The 12,493-nt window shown below is 48.3% G+C and overlaps 1 protein-coding gene across 4 annotated transcripts in view; it reads left to right on the forward strand.

The window, feature by feature from the left end:
- LOC140394159 (myosin phosphatase Rho-interacting protein-like) overlaps positions 1 to 12,493 on the forward strand; it is a 305,177-nt gene that overhangs the window by 266,682 nt on the left and 26,002 nt on the right. For all 4 annotated transcript variants that reach the window (XM_072481083.1, XM_072481084.1, XM_072481085.1 and 1 more), the window contains 2 exons: positions 81 to 167; positions 3,957 to 4,116. In XM_072481083.1, the coding sequence (XP_072337184.1) occupies positions 81 to 167; positions 3,957 to 4,116 (247 nt within the window). The remainder of the gene's footprint in view (positions 1 to 80; positions 168 to 3,956; positions 4,117 to 12,493) is intronic.

The raw sequence follows: 12,493 nt of genomic DNA on the forward strand, positions 1-12,493 counted from the left end.
TTCTGAGTACTTTGAGTGTCATACAGACGGGGCCAAGGTAGAAACTCTGATAATGTTTCTATTTTTTGCTAAATTTCCAGGTTTTATTGCGGGTCAAAGAATCTGAAATCCAGTATCTGAAACAAGAGATTAATTCTCTAAAGGATGAACTACAGACTGCACTGAGGGTGAGTGAATGCAGATGTGCAAGAGGAATCTCAATAACTCTATATTTAAAAAAGTTAGACCAATCTGCATTTTTGCGTTCCTCATTATAAGAGAGATCTACAACTACATTTACTAATCATTCTTGGAATATCGTTGCTGCTAGCTAACATATTGCCTATCCCAAATTGTCCTCGAGAAGATGGTAGTGAGCCACCTTCCTGAACTGCTGCCGAGCTGGTATGCAGAAAGCTCCAGGACTTTGACCCAGCAACAGTGAAGGAGCACCAATATAGTTCAAGTCTGCATGGTGTGTGATGTGGAGGGAAAGTTGGAGGTAGGGATGTTCCTCTGCATCTGCTGCCCTTGCCCATTGAGATAGTAGAGGTTGTGGTTTTGGAACGTGCTGTTGAAGGAGCTTTAGCTGCAGTGCATTTTGTAGATGGTGCACACTGCTGCTACTGTGCATAGTGGTGGGAATGGTGCTGATCAAGCAGGCTGCTTTGTTATGGATGATGTCGAACCTCTTGAGTGTGGTTGGAGCTGCATTCATCCAGGCATGTAGGGTATTCCATCCCATGCCTAATTTGTGCCTCGAGAGTCAAGAAGTCAATTACATGCCGCAATGTTTCCATCCTCTGACCCGCTCCATATTTAATATGGTTGGCCCAGTTAAATTTCTGGTCATTGGCAATCCCCAGGATGATGATGGTGGGGGATTTACCGATGGTAATACCATTGAATGACATGAGGAAATTGTTAGATTATCTTCTGTAGGATATGGTCATTGCCTGGTATTTGTGTGGCGCAAATGTTAATTGTCACTGAATGTTGTCCAGGTTGGGGACACATTGTTCCAGTGTCTGAGGAGTACAAATGGTACTGAACATGGTGCACTCATCAGTGAACATTCCACTTGACTAAATTTTTTTTTTTAAAGAGTACCCAATTATTTTCTTTTCCAATTAAGGGGCAATCAAGTGTGGCCAATCCACCCATTATGCACATTTTATGGATTGTGGGGGTGAGACCCACGCAGACAAGGGGAGAATTTTTAAAAAAATTCTTTTTATTCTCCTCATCTTCAACATTTTCATCAAATAAACAACAAAAGAAAACAAACAAAAACACATACAGTACCAATCCCCCAAACAACATCCCATTCAGTATATAGACCCAAACATCACCTGTACATTCCAAGTAAAAAAGAAAGAAAATTAACAATCAATCAGTAAACAGTGTACTCAAGAACAACAATAACCCCAACCCCCCCCCCCCCCCAATTTTTGATGGCAACCAATTCTTGAGAGTGCATAATAAACAGCCCCCATGAATTGTAGAAACTTTCCTTGATCCCCCTCAGCTCAAACCACACCTTCTCGAGAGTCAAGAATTCCAGTAGATCCCCCCGCCAAGCTGAAGCACAGAGCAGAGAAGCTGACCTCCACCCCAACAGTACCCGCCTCTGGGCAATCAGCGGGGTGAAGGCTAAAACATCTGCCCTGCACCCACCTGCAGCCCTGGCCGGTCCGACACCCTGAAAATGGCTCCTATGGGCCCTGGTTCCAAGTTCACGTGAGCTACCCCCAAGATGATACTCAAAACCTCCCTCCAATACTATTCCAGCTTCAGACAGGACCAAAACATATGTACGTGGTTTACGGGGCTCCTCACACATCGCTCACATACTGTCCACTCCTTCAAAGTGTTGGCTCATCCTCGCCCTCGTGAGGTGCGCCCAGTTGTATCAGCCCCAATCTGGCTCACGAGGTTGAGGCGTTTACCTTCCAGAGCACCTCACACCACAAACCATCTTCCATAACCTCCCCCAACTCTTCCTCTCACTTGGCTTTGATCCCCTCCATGGAGTCCCCCAACCTCCCACAAAACACCACCCGTCTTCCCCATTCCCCCTGCCGTCAAGGAGGAAATGCTGGAAAATCTCAGCAGGTTTGGCAGCATCTGTAGGGAGAGAAAAGAGCTAACGTTTCGAGTCCAGGTGACACTTTGTCAAAACTCTTTGGTTTCAGATTCCAGCTCCGCAGTAATTTGCTTTTACCCCTGCCATCAGTACATCTTTCAACAATGAGGGGACCGGCGCTATCGGGAAGCTCTGAACCTCCTGCCAAGCAAAGTCCCAGAGCTGCAGAACCTAAATCCTTCCCCTTGCCCCAGTCCATATTTCTCTCCCAATTCGTCCAACCTCGCAAAATGTCCCCCCAGGAACAAGTCTTAATATCCTGACGCCCGTCTCCTCCCATCTCCGAAACCTCCCGTCCAGCTTCCCTGGCTCAAACCTATGGTTCCCCTTAATTGGCATCTCCCCTGACCCTGCCCCCAGGTTAAAGTGCTGCCTCAACTGCCTCCTAATCTTCAGCGTTGCGACCACCACCACCGGACTCCCAGAGATTTAGCTGGGGCCACTGGGAGCGGCGCTGTTGCCCTCACCCTCAACCCTGACCCCCTGCACAGACCCTCCTCCATTCTAACCCACTGGAACTCCTCCCCTCCAACCCAACAATCATGTTTTTGGATTCACCGCCCAATAGTAATATAATACATTCAGGAGGCCAACCTGCCTGCCACCTTCTCTGCAGAACCACCTTCCTAACGCTAGTTACTTTCCACCCCCCCCCCCAAAAAAAACAAAATGAGGTGATCAACTTATCCACTTCCTTAAAAAAAGCCTTTGGCAAAAAGAGGGCAGGCACTGAAATAAAAACAAAAACCGCAGCAGCACATTCATTTTAATCGCCTGCACCCAACCTGCCAGTGACAGGCAGAGCCTATCCCACCTTGCCAATTCTGCTTTCACCCTCCCCACCAAGCTAGTAAAATTGTACTTATGGATTCACCCCCCCTCCCCCCCCCCCCCCCCACGCCATCTGCGCCAGACACTGGGAGAATGTGAAAACTCCACATGGACAGTGACCCAGGGCTGGGATCGAACCCTGGTCCTCTGTGCTGAGGCAGCAGTTCTAACCACGGCACCACCGAGCTGCCCTTGGAAAATCGATGATTAAGCAGTTGAAGATAGTGGAGCCCAGGACAATACCTTAATTAACTTCTGTAGTGAACAAATTGTAATACCTTCAAGGGTGTGAGAAATGTTGAAGAAACTGGTGTTGTTTTCTCTGGATATAAGACTGACAGGATATTTGAAATGTTCAGAATGATTAATTGAATTGATGAGGTAAAACAAATCAAAGGCAGGTTTATGATATTAAACATGGAGACAGAAGACACTTTTTCACATGTAGCTATTTGCATGCTACAAGTGGTGATTGATGTTAAATCAGTTACAGCATTCAAAATGATAATGGTTAATCCATTGAAGATAAATAGCATGCGACTGTGTGAAATGTGTGCGAAGCGGGATCTAAATTCAGCAAGGGCAGTAAGGGTTGGCTGGATTCCGCTTGTGCTAAAAATTGTTTGTGGGCATGACGACCGGTGATTAAATCTCCTAATTTCTGCTCAGGAGAATCCTGTGTTCCATACTGTATTTCTATTGATATCAATCATGCTCCCTTGCCCTGCCGGAGGTCAGCAATTTCTTCAATCCCTTATGTTACTGGCTATCTTTCTGCTGATGTTAATCCTACACCCTCTGACCCCTAGTTTTCTATGACATTATCAGTTGTCACCGTTTGAATAATTCTCTATAAAATCAAAACCAAATGTACATTGATGATTTAATTCTTGATAAAGTTTGATTTTTCCTTTAGAAGGCATCGTGCAGAATTTTCTCAATGTGCATGCTGTACTAAATCAGTCTGTTTAATTAACGTATGTTATGCTTATTTTGTAAGGACAAAAAGTACACTACAGATAAGTATAAGGGCATCTACACCGAGCTGAGCATCGTTCGAGCAAAGGCTGACTGTGATGTCAACCGGCTGAAAGAGCAACTAAAAACTGCCACAGAAGCACTGGGAGAGAAGACAATAGACTGCTGTGTTACTAGCTACGGTAAAGATGTGGGGAGCATATATGAGCTCCCTTTATGCTAAAATTCAGAAAGGTGTAATTTGTAAAAACATATATATCAGTTGGGTAGCCTGTTCCTTCCTTTGGTGAATGTATACTCACTCCACTTAAGAGAGACGAGATACATTTGAAAGTAAATGTTATGAAGAAGGGCAGGGAATTAGGTTCATCAGAGAAGAATTTTTTGGCAGGATAAACAGTAGCTAAATAATGGGCTACCTTCAAAGAAAGATGGTTTGGGCACAGTCATGGTATATTCCCTCTAAAGGCAAAAGGTAGGGCAAACAAGTTCAAAACTACCTGGATGACACAGCAGGTGGAAATTAAGATAAAGAAGAAAAAGTGTGCTTATGTTGGATGTACGGTAGAAAATACAATTGAGAATCAGGCTGAATACAGAGGTTCAGAGGGGAAGTGAAAAAGCAAATAAGGGAAGCAAGGAGGGAGTATGAAAAGAGACTGCCAGCTAACATAAAAGGGAATTCCAATGCCTTCTATACGACATATAAATAGTAAAAGCTGGTAAAAGGAAGAGTAGGGCCAATTAGAGACCAAAAAGAAGATTTACATATGCAGGCGTGGGCCTGACTGAAGTATTAAATTAATACACCAAGAAAGAAGGCGTTATCCAATCTGGTGAAGAGGAGGTAATTCAGACACTGGAAGGATTTACAATTAGCAAGGAGGAAATATTAGATAGGCTGTCTATACTTATATTTCACAAGGCACTGGGAGCTGATGAGGTGCATCTAAGAATATGGAGGGAGTTAAGAGTGAAAATTGCAACGGCACTGACCATAAGTTTTCAGTCTTGCTTAGACTTGGATAGTGCTAGAGCACTGCAGAATTGCAAAATTAATATCCCTGGTCAAAAAAGGTGAAGGATAAGCCCAGTAACCCTTGAGTAGTCAATTTAACTGAAGTGGTGGGAAACGGCTAGAAACTGTATTTCAGGACAGAATAAAAGTCACATGGACAAATACAGAATAATTAAGGGGAGCCCGAATTATGTTTAACTAACCTGCTGGAGTTTTTCAGAGAGGGTTGATCAGGGAAATACTGTTCATGTGATGTACATGTACTTCCAAAAGACATTTTGAGAAACGTTATCGGTCACAGAATAAAAGGGACAGTAGAAACATGAATACAAAATTGACTGAGTGATGAAAAACACAGAGTAATGGTTAATGGGCATTTTTCAGACTGGAGGAAGGTTTGTAGTGGAGTTCACCAGGGATTGGTTTGGAACCCTTGCTTTTCCTGATATTTATTATATTGGCTTACGGGGATCAATTTCAAAATTATGGACAATACAAAATTTGCAAGCATTGTAAACTGTGAAGAGGACAGTGTCGAACTTCAAAAAGACACAGCCAGGTTGGTAGAATGGACGGATGTTCAATATAAGATGATACATTTTGGTTGGAGAGACTGTATAATATTAAAGGCACTATAAAGGGGTCGCAAGAGCAGAGGGACTTGGGTATATATATGCAGAATTCATTAAAGGGGACAGGACAGGTTGAGAGAGCAGTTAATGAAGCAGACAGTATCCTAGGCTTTATAAATAATAATTATCTTTATTAGTGTCACAAGTAGGTTTACGTTAACACTGCAATGAAAACGTCCGGTTGCGGCCATGCCTGAATAGGTCGCACGTTCGGCAGCTCCTGCAGGGAACGGACTTTAGGGCTCTCTCGAGGGGCCCCAACGGCACTTGTTCGATGGCTTCCAATGTGGGAAGGTGACAGCAAGGTCCCCCCGACAGTATATGGATTGGACCAGGAGTGGAGCGGTGAAAAAAGAGATCTTGGAGCAGCGAAAAGTGAGAGGGAGAAAAAGCAAGATGGCGGCGGGTGGAGACCAAGCAGCATGGGCGCAGTGGTCGCAGGAGCAGCAGGAGTTTCTTAAACGCTGCTTTGAGGAGCTGAAGACAGAAATGCTGGTGGCGATTGAGAAGCTAGTGGAGACCCAGAGGGCCCAGGGGATAGCAATCCGGGAGGTGCGGCAGAAAGCCTCGGAGAACGAGGATGAGATCTTGGGCCTGTCGGTGAAGGTGGAGTCACACGAGGCGCTGCATAAGAGGTGGGCGGAAAGATTTGAGGACCTGGAGAATAGGTCGAGAAGGAAGAATCTTTGGATTCTGGGTCTCCCTGAAGGAGTTGAGGGGCCCGATACCGGGGCATATGTGAGCGGGAGCTTTCCCAAGCCCCTTGGAGCTAGATGGGGCTCATCGGGTCCTGGCAAGGAGACCCAAGGCCAACGAGCCGCCAAGGGCTGTAGTGGTGAGGTTTCACCGCTTTATGGATAGAGAATGTGTCCTGAGATGGGCCAAGAAAGAGCGGAGCAGCAGGTGGGAGAACACGGAGATCCGAATCAACCAGGACTGGAGTGCAGAGGTGGCCAAGAAGAGAGCTGGCTTTAATCAGGCCAAGGCGGTGCTCCATCGGAAGGGGGTGAGGTTCGGTATGCTGCAGCCAGCGCGATTGTGGGTCACATTCCAAGATCGGCCCCAATATTTCAAAACGCCTGAGGGGGCTTGGAGCTTTATACAGACTGAAAGGTTGGACTCAAATTGAGGGTTTGTTGTTGTGGGGTGGATGTTTGCTGTATATATGGTTTTAACTACGTGTAGGGAATGTTCCCTTCGTTGGATGCTGGATGGGGATGGATGAAGGGATTTGATGGGGAGAGTGTGGGCGCCGGTGTTGGAGGGAGGGGAGGCCCGGGGATGGGGTAATTGAGATAAGGCCGCAAAAGGAGCTGCGCCAGAGGGGGCGGGGCCGGCTCAGGAAAGCGCGGGCTTTTTCCCGCGCTAGGGAAGGACGGCGGTGGGGGTCGGAGGAGCGCACACTGACTGCTAGGGAGGAGGGGGAGGGGGGATTCCCACACTGGGGGGGGGGGGGGTCGATGGGAAGGCGGGAGAGGCCGTGGTCAGCAGGAGTCAGCTGACTTACGGGAGTGTTATGGGGGAAGCAAAAAAGCTAGATATGGATCTAGCGGGGGGAGGGGGGGGGGTATAGGGTTACTGCTGCATTGGCCAATGGGGAACTGGAAATAGGAGAGGTGGTCGGGACGGGGGTCTGCCGTCTGGGGGACTGGAGGGTGCGGGAGGCGCGTGCGCGTGACTGGCCTAGAAAAGGAGATGGCTAGTCGGCAGGGGGGGTCGGGTGAGAAGCCCCCCCAATCCGGCTGATAACTTGGAATGTGAGGGGCCTGAATGGGCCAGTAAAGAGGGCTTGAGTGTTCGCGCACTTAAAGGGACTGAAGGCAGACGTGGTCATGCTTCAGGAGACACATTTGAAGGTGGCAGACCAGGTCAGGTTGAGAAAGGGATGGGTAGGACAGGTATTCCATTCGGGGCTGGATGCGAAGAACAGAGGGGTTGCAATACTGGTGGGGAAGCGGGTGTCGTTTGAGGCCAAGAATATTGCAGTGGATAATGGGGGTCGATACGTGATAGTGAGCGGTAGGTTGCAGGGGGTGAGGGTGGTACTGGTAAATGTATACGCCCCGAACTGGGATGATGCCGGATTTATGAAGCGCATGTTGGGGCGCATTCTGGACCTGGAGGCAGGAAGCTTGATAATGGGGGGGAATTTCAACACGGTGCTGGATCCAGCATTAGATCGCTCCAGATCCAAGACTGGGAAGAGGCCGGCTGCGGCCAATGTGCTTAGGGGTTTATGGACCAGATTGGGGGGGTGGATCCGTGGAGGTTTGCTAGGCCCCTGGCCAGGGAATTCTCATTCTTTTCCCATGTACATAGAGCCTACTCCCGGATAGATTTTTTTGTTTTGAGTAGGGTGCTAATCCCGAAAGTGGAAGGAACGGTGTATTCGGCCATAGCCATCTCAGACCACGCCCCACACTGGGTGGAGCTGGAGTTAGGAGAGGAAGGGACCAGCGCCCGCTGTGGCGTCTTGATGTGGGATTACTGGCGGATGAGGAGGTGTGCGGGAGGGTGCGAGGGTGCATTGAGAGATACTTGGAGGCCAATGACAACGGAGAGGTGCAGGTGGGGGTAGTCTGGGAGGCGTTGAAGGCGGTGGTCAGGGGAGAGTTAATCTCCATTAGGGCCCACAGGGAGAAGAGAGAGGGCAGGGAGAGGGAGAAGTTGGTGGGGGAGATCTTAAGGGTGGACAGGAGATATGCAGAGGCCCCCGAGGAGGGACTACTTGGGAAGCGGCGAAGCCTCCAGACGGAGTTTGACCTGTTGACCACAGGGAAAGCAGAGGCACAGTGGTGGAAAGCACAGGGGGCGACGTATGAGTATGGGGAGAAGGCGAGCCGAATGCTGGCACACCAGCTCCGTAAGAGGGTGGCAGCGAGGGAGATAGGTGGAGTTAAGGATAGCAGGGGGAATACGGTGCGGAGTGCGGTGAGAGTAAATGAGGTATTTAAGCACTTATATGAGGAGCTGTACAGATCTGAGCCCCCAGCGGGGGAAGAGGGGAGAAGGCCTTCGACTGGGTGGAGTGGGAGTATCTTTGGGAAGTGCTGCGGAGGTTTGGGTTCGGGTAGGGGTTTATCAGTTGGGTCAGGCTGCTATATAGAGCCCCGGTGGCGAGTGTGGCTACGAATCGGCGGAGGTCAGAGCACTTTCGGCTGTACCGAGGGACGAGGCAGGGGTGCCCCCTGTCCCTCTTGATGTTTGCACTGGCAATTGAGCCGCTGGCCATGGCACTAAGGGAGTCCAGGAAATGGAGGGGTTGGTCCGAGTGGGAGAGGAGCATCGGGTGTCGCTGTATGCGGACGACCTGTTGCTGTATGTGGCAGATCCAGTGGAGGGGATGGTGGAGGTCATGCGGATCCTAAGGGAGTTTGGGGACTTCTCGGGCTATAAGCTCAACGTAGGGAAAAGTGAGCTCTTTGTGGTGCATCCAGGGGACCAGGGAACGGGGATAGACGACCTACCATTGAAGAGGGCGGACAGGAACTTTCGGTACTTGGGGATCCAGGTGGCTGGGAGCTGGGGGGCCTTTCACAAGCTCAATTTGATGTGGTTGGTGGAGCAGATGGAGGAGGATTTCAAAAGATAGGATGTGCTGCCACTCTCGCTAGCGGGCAGGGTACAGTCGGTTAAAATGATGGTCCTTCCGAGGTTTCTCTTTGTGTTCCAGTGCCTTCCCATTGCGATTACCAAGGCCTTTTTTAAACGGGTAGGTAGGAGCATCATGGGATTTGTGTGGGCAAATAAGACCCCGAGGGTAAAGAAGGTGTTTCTGGAGCGTAGCAGGGACAGGGAGGGCTGGCGCTGCCGTATCTGTGCGGCTACTATTGGGCAGCCAACGTGGCGATGATCTGTAAGTGGGTAATGGAGGGAGAGGGGGCGGCGTGGAAGAGGTTGGAGATGGCGTCCTGCAGGGGCACGAGCCTGAGGGTGCTGGTGACAGCACCGCTGCCGCTCTCGCCGACAAGGTACACCACGAGTCCGGTGGTGGCGGCAATGTTGAAGATCTGGGGGCAGTGGAGACGGAATAGGGGCGAGATGGGAGCCTTGGTTTGGTCCCCGATTCGGGAGAACCATTGGTTCGTCCCGGGAAGGATGGATGGGGGGTTTCGGAGCTGGCATCGGGCAGGGATCAGAAGAATGGGGGACCTGTTTATAGATGGGACGTTTGCGAGCCTAGAGGCGCTGGAGAAGAAGTTTGAGTTACCCCCGGGAAATGCGTTCAGGTACATGCAGGTGAGGGCATTTGTGAGGCGGCAGGTGAGGGAATTCCCGTTGCTCCCGGCACAGAGGGTTCAGGACAGGGTGATTTCAGGTGTATGGGTCGGAGAGGGCAAGGTTTCGGCGATCTATCAAGAGATGAAAGAAGAGGAGGAGGTTTTGGTAGAGGAGCTAAAGGGCAAGTGGGAGGAGGAGCTTGGGGAGGAGATTGATGAGGGTCTGTGGGCTGATGCCCTGAGTAGGGTTAATTCTTCCTCCTCTTGCGCCAGGCTCAGCCTAATCAATTCAAGGTTGTTCACAGAGCGCATATGACAGGGGTGAGGATGAGTAGGTTCTTTGGGGTGGAGGACAGATGTGGGAGGTGCTCGGGGAGTCCGGCAAATCACGTCCACATAACATAAGAACATAAGAACTAGAAGCAGGAGTAGGCCATCTGGCCCCTCGAGCCTGCTCCGCCATTCAATGAGATCATGGCTGATCTTTTGTGGACTCAGCTCCACTTTCCGGCCCGAACACCATAACCCTTAATCCCTTTATTCTTCAAAAAAATATCTATCTTTATCTTAAAAACATTTAATGAAGGAGCCTCTACTGCTTCACTGGGCAAGGAATTCCATAGATTCACAACCCTTTGGGTGAAGAAGTTCCTCCTAAACTCAGTCCTAAATCTACTTTCCCTTATTTTGAGGCTATGCCCCCTAGTTCTGCTTTCACCCGCCAGTGGAAACAACCTGCCCGCATCTATCCTATCTATTCCCTTCATAATTTTATATGTTTCTATAAGATCCCCCCTCATCCTTCTAAATTCCAATGAGTACAGTCCCAGTCTACTCAACCTCTCCTCGTAATCCAACCCCTTCAGCTCTGGGATTAACCTAGTGAATCTCCTCTGCACACCCTCCAGTGCCAGTACGTCCTTTCTCAAGTAAGGAGACCAAAACTGAACACAATACTCCAGGTGTGGCCTCACTAACACGTTATACAATTGCAGCATAACCTCCCTAGTCTTAAACTCCATCCCTCTAGCAATGAAGGACAAAATTCCATTTGCCTTCTTAATCACCTGTTGCACCTGAAAACCAACTTTCTGCGACTCATGCACGAGCACACCCAGATCTCTCTGCACAGCAGCATGTTTTAATATTTTATCATTTAAATAATAATCCCTTTTGCCGTTATTCTTACCAAAATGGATAACCTCACATTTGTCAACATTGTATTCCATCTGCCAGACCCTAGCCCATTCACTTAGCCTGTCCAAATCCCTCTGCAGGCTTCCAGTATCCTCTGCACTTTTTGCTTTACCACTTATCTTAGTGTCGTCTGCAAACTTGGACACATTGCCCTTGGTCCCCAACTCCAAATCATCTATGTAAATTGTGAACAGTTGTGGGCCCAACACTGATCCCTGAGGGACACCACTAGCTACTGATTGCCAACCAGAGAAACACCCATTAATCCCCACTCTTTGCTTTCTATTAATTAACCAATCCTCTATCCATGCTCCTACTTTCCCCTTAATGCCATGCATCTTTATCTTATGCAACAACCTTTTGTGTGGCACCTTGTCAAAGGCTTTCTGGAAATCCAGATATACCACATCCATTGGCTCCCCGTTATCTACCGCACTGTTAATGTCCTCAAAAAATTCCACTAAATTAGTTAGGCACGACCTGCCCTTTATGAACCCATGCTGCGTCTGTCCAATGGGACAATTTCCATCCAGATGCCTCGCTATTTCTTCCTTGATGATAGATTCCAGCATCTTCCCTACTACCGAAGTTAAGCTCACTGGCCTATAATTACCCACTTTCTGCCTACCTCCTTTTTTAAACAGTGGTGTCACGTTTGCTAATTTCCAATCCGCCGGGACCACCCCAGAGTCTAGTGAATTTTGGTAAATTATCACTAGTGCATTTGCAATTTCCCTAGCCATCTCTTTTAGCACTCTGGGATGCATTCCATCAGGGCCAAGAGACTTGTCTACCTTTAGCCCCATTAGCTTGCCCAGCACTACCTCCTTGGTGATATCAATCCTCTCAAGGTCCTCACCTGTCATAGCCTCATTTCCATCAGTCACTGGCATGTTATTTGTGTCTTCCACTGTGAAGACCGACCCAAAAAACCTGTTCAGTTCCTCAGCCATTTCCTCATCTCCCATTATTAAATCTCCCTTCTCATCCTCTAAAGGACCAATATTTACCTAAGCCACTCTTTTTTGTTTTATGTATTTGTAGAAACTTTTACTATCTGTTTTTATATTCTGAGCAAGTTTACTCTCATAATCTATCTTACTCTTCTTTATAGCTTTTTTAGTAGCTTTCTGTTGCCCCCTAAAGATTTCCCAGTCCTCTAGTCTCCCACTGATCTTTGCTACTTTGTATGTTTTTTCCTTCAATTTGATACTCTCCCTTATTTCCTTAGATATCCACGGTCGATTGTCCCTCTTTTTACCGTCCTTCCTTTTTGTTGGTATAAACCTTTGCTGGGCACTGTGAAAAATCACTTGGAAGGTTCTCCACTGTTCCTCAACTGTTTCCCCATAAAGTCTTTGCTCCCAGTCTACCTTAGCTAGTTCTTCTCTCATCCCATTGTAATCTCCTTTGTTTAAGCACAAAACACTAGTGCTTGATTTTACCTTCTCACCCTCCATCTGTATTTTAAATTCCACCATATTGTGATTGC

This window comes from Scyliorhinus torazame, chromosome 17, assembly GCF_047496885.1.
Source record: "Scyliorhinus torazame isolate Kashiwa2021f chromosome 17, sScyTor2.1, whole genome shotgun sequence".
Taxonomy (NCBI): Eukaryota; Metazoa; Chordata; class Chondrichthyes; order Carcharhiniformes; family Scyliorhinidae; genus Scyliorhinus; species Scyliorhinus torazame.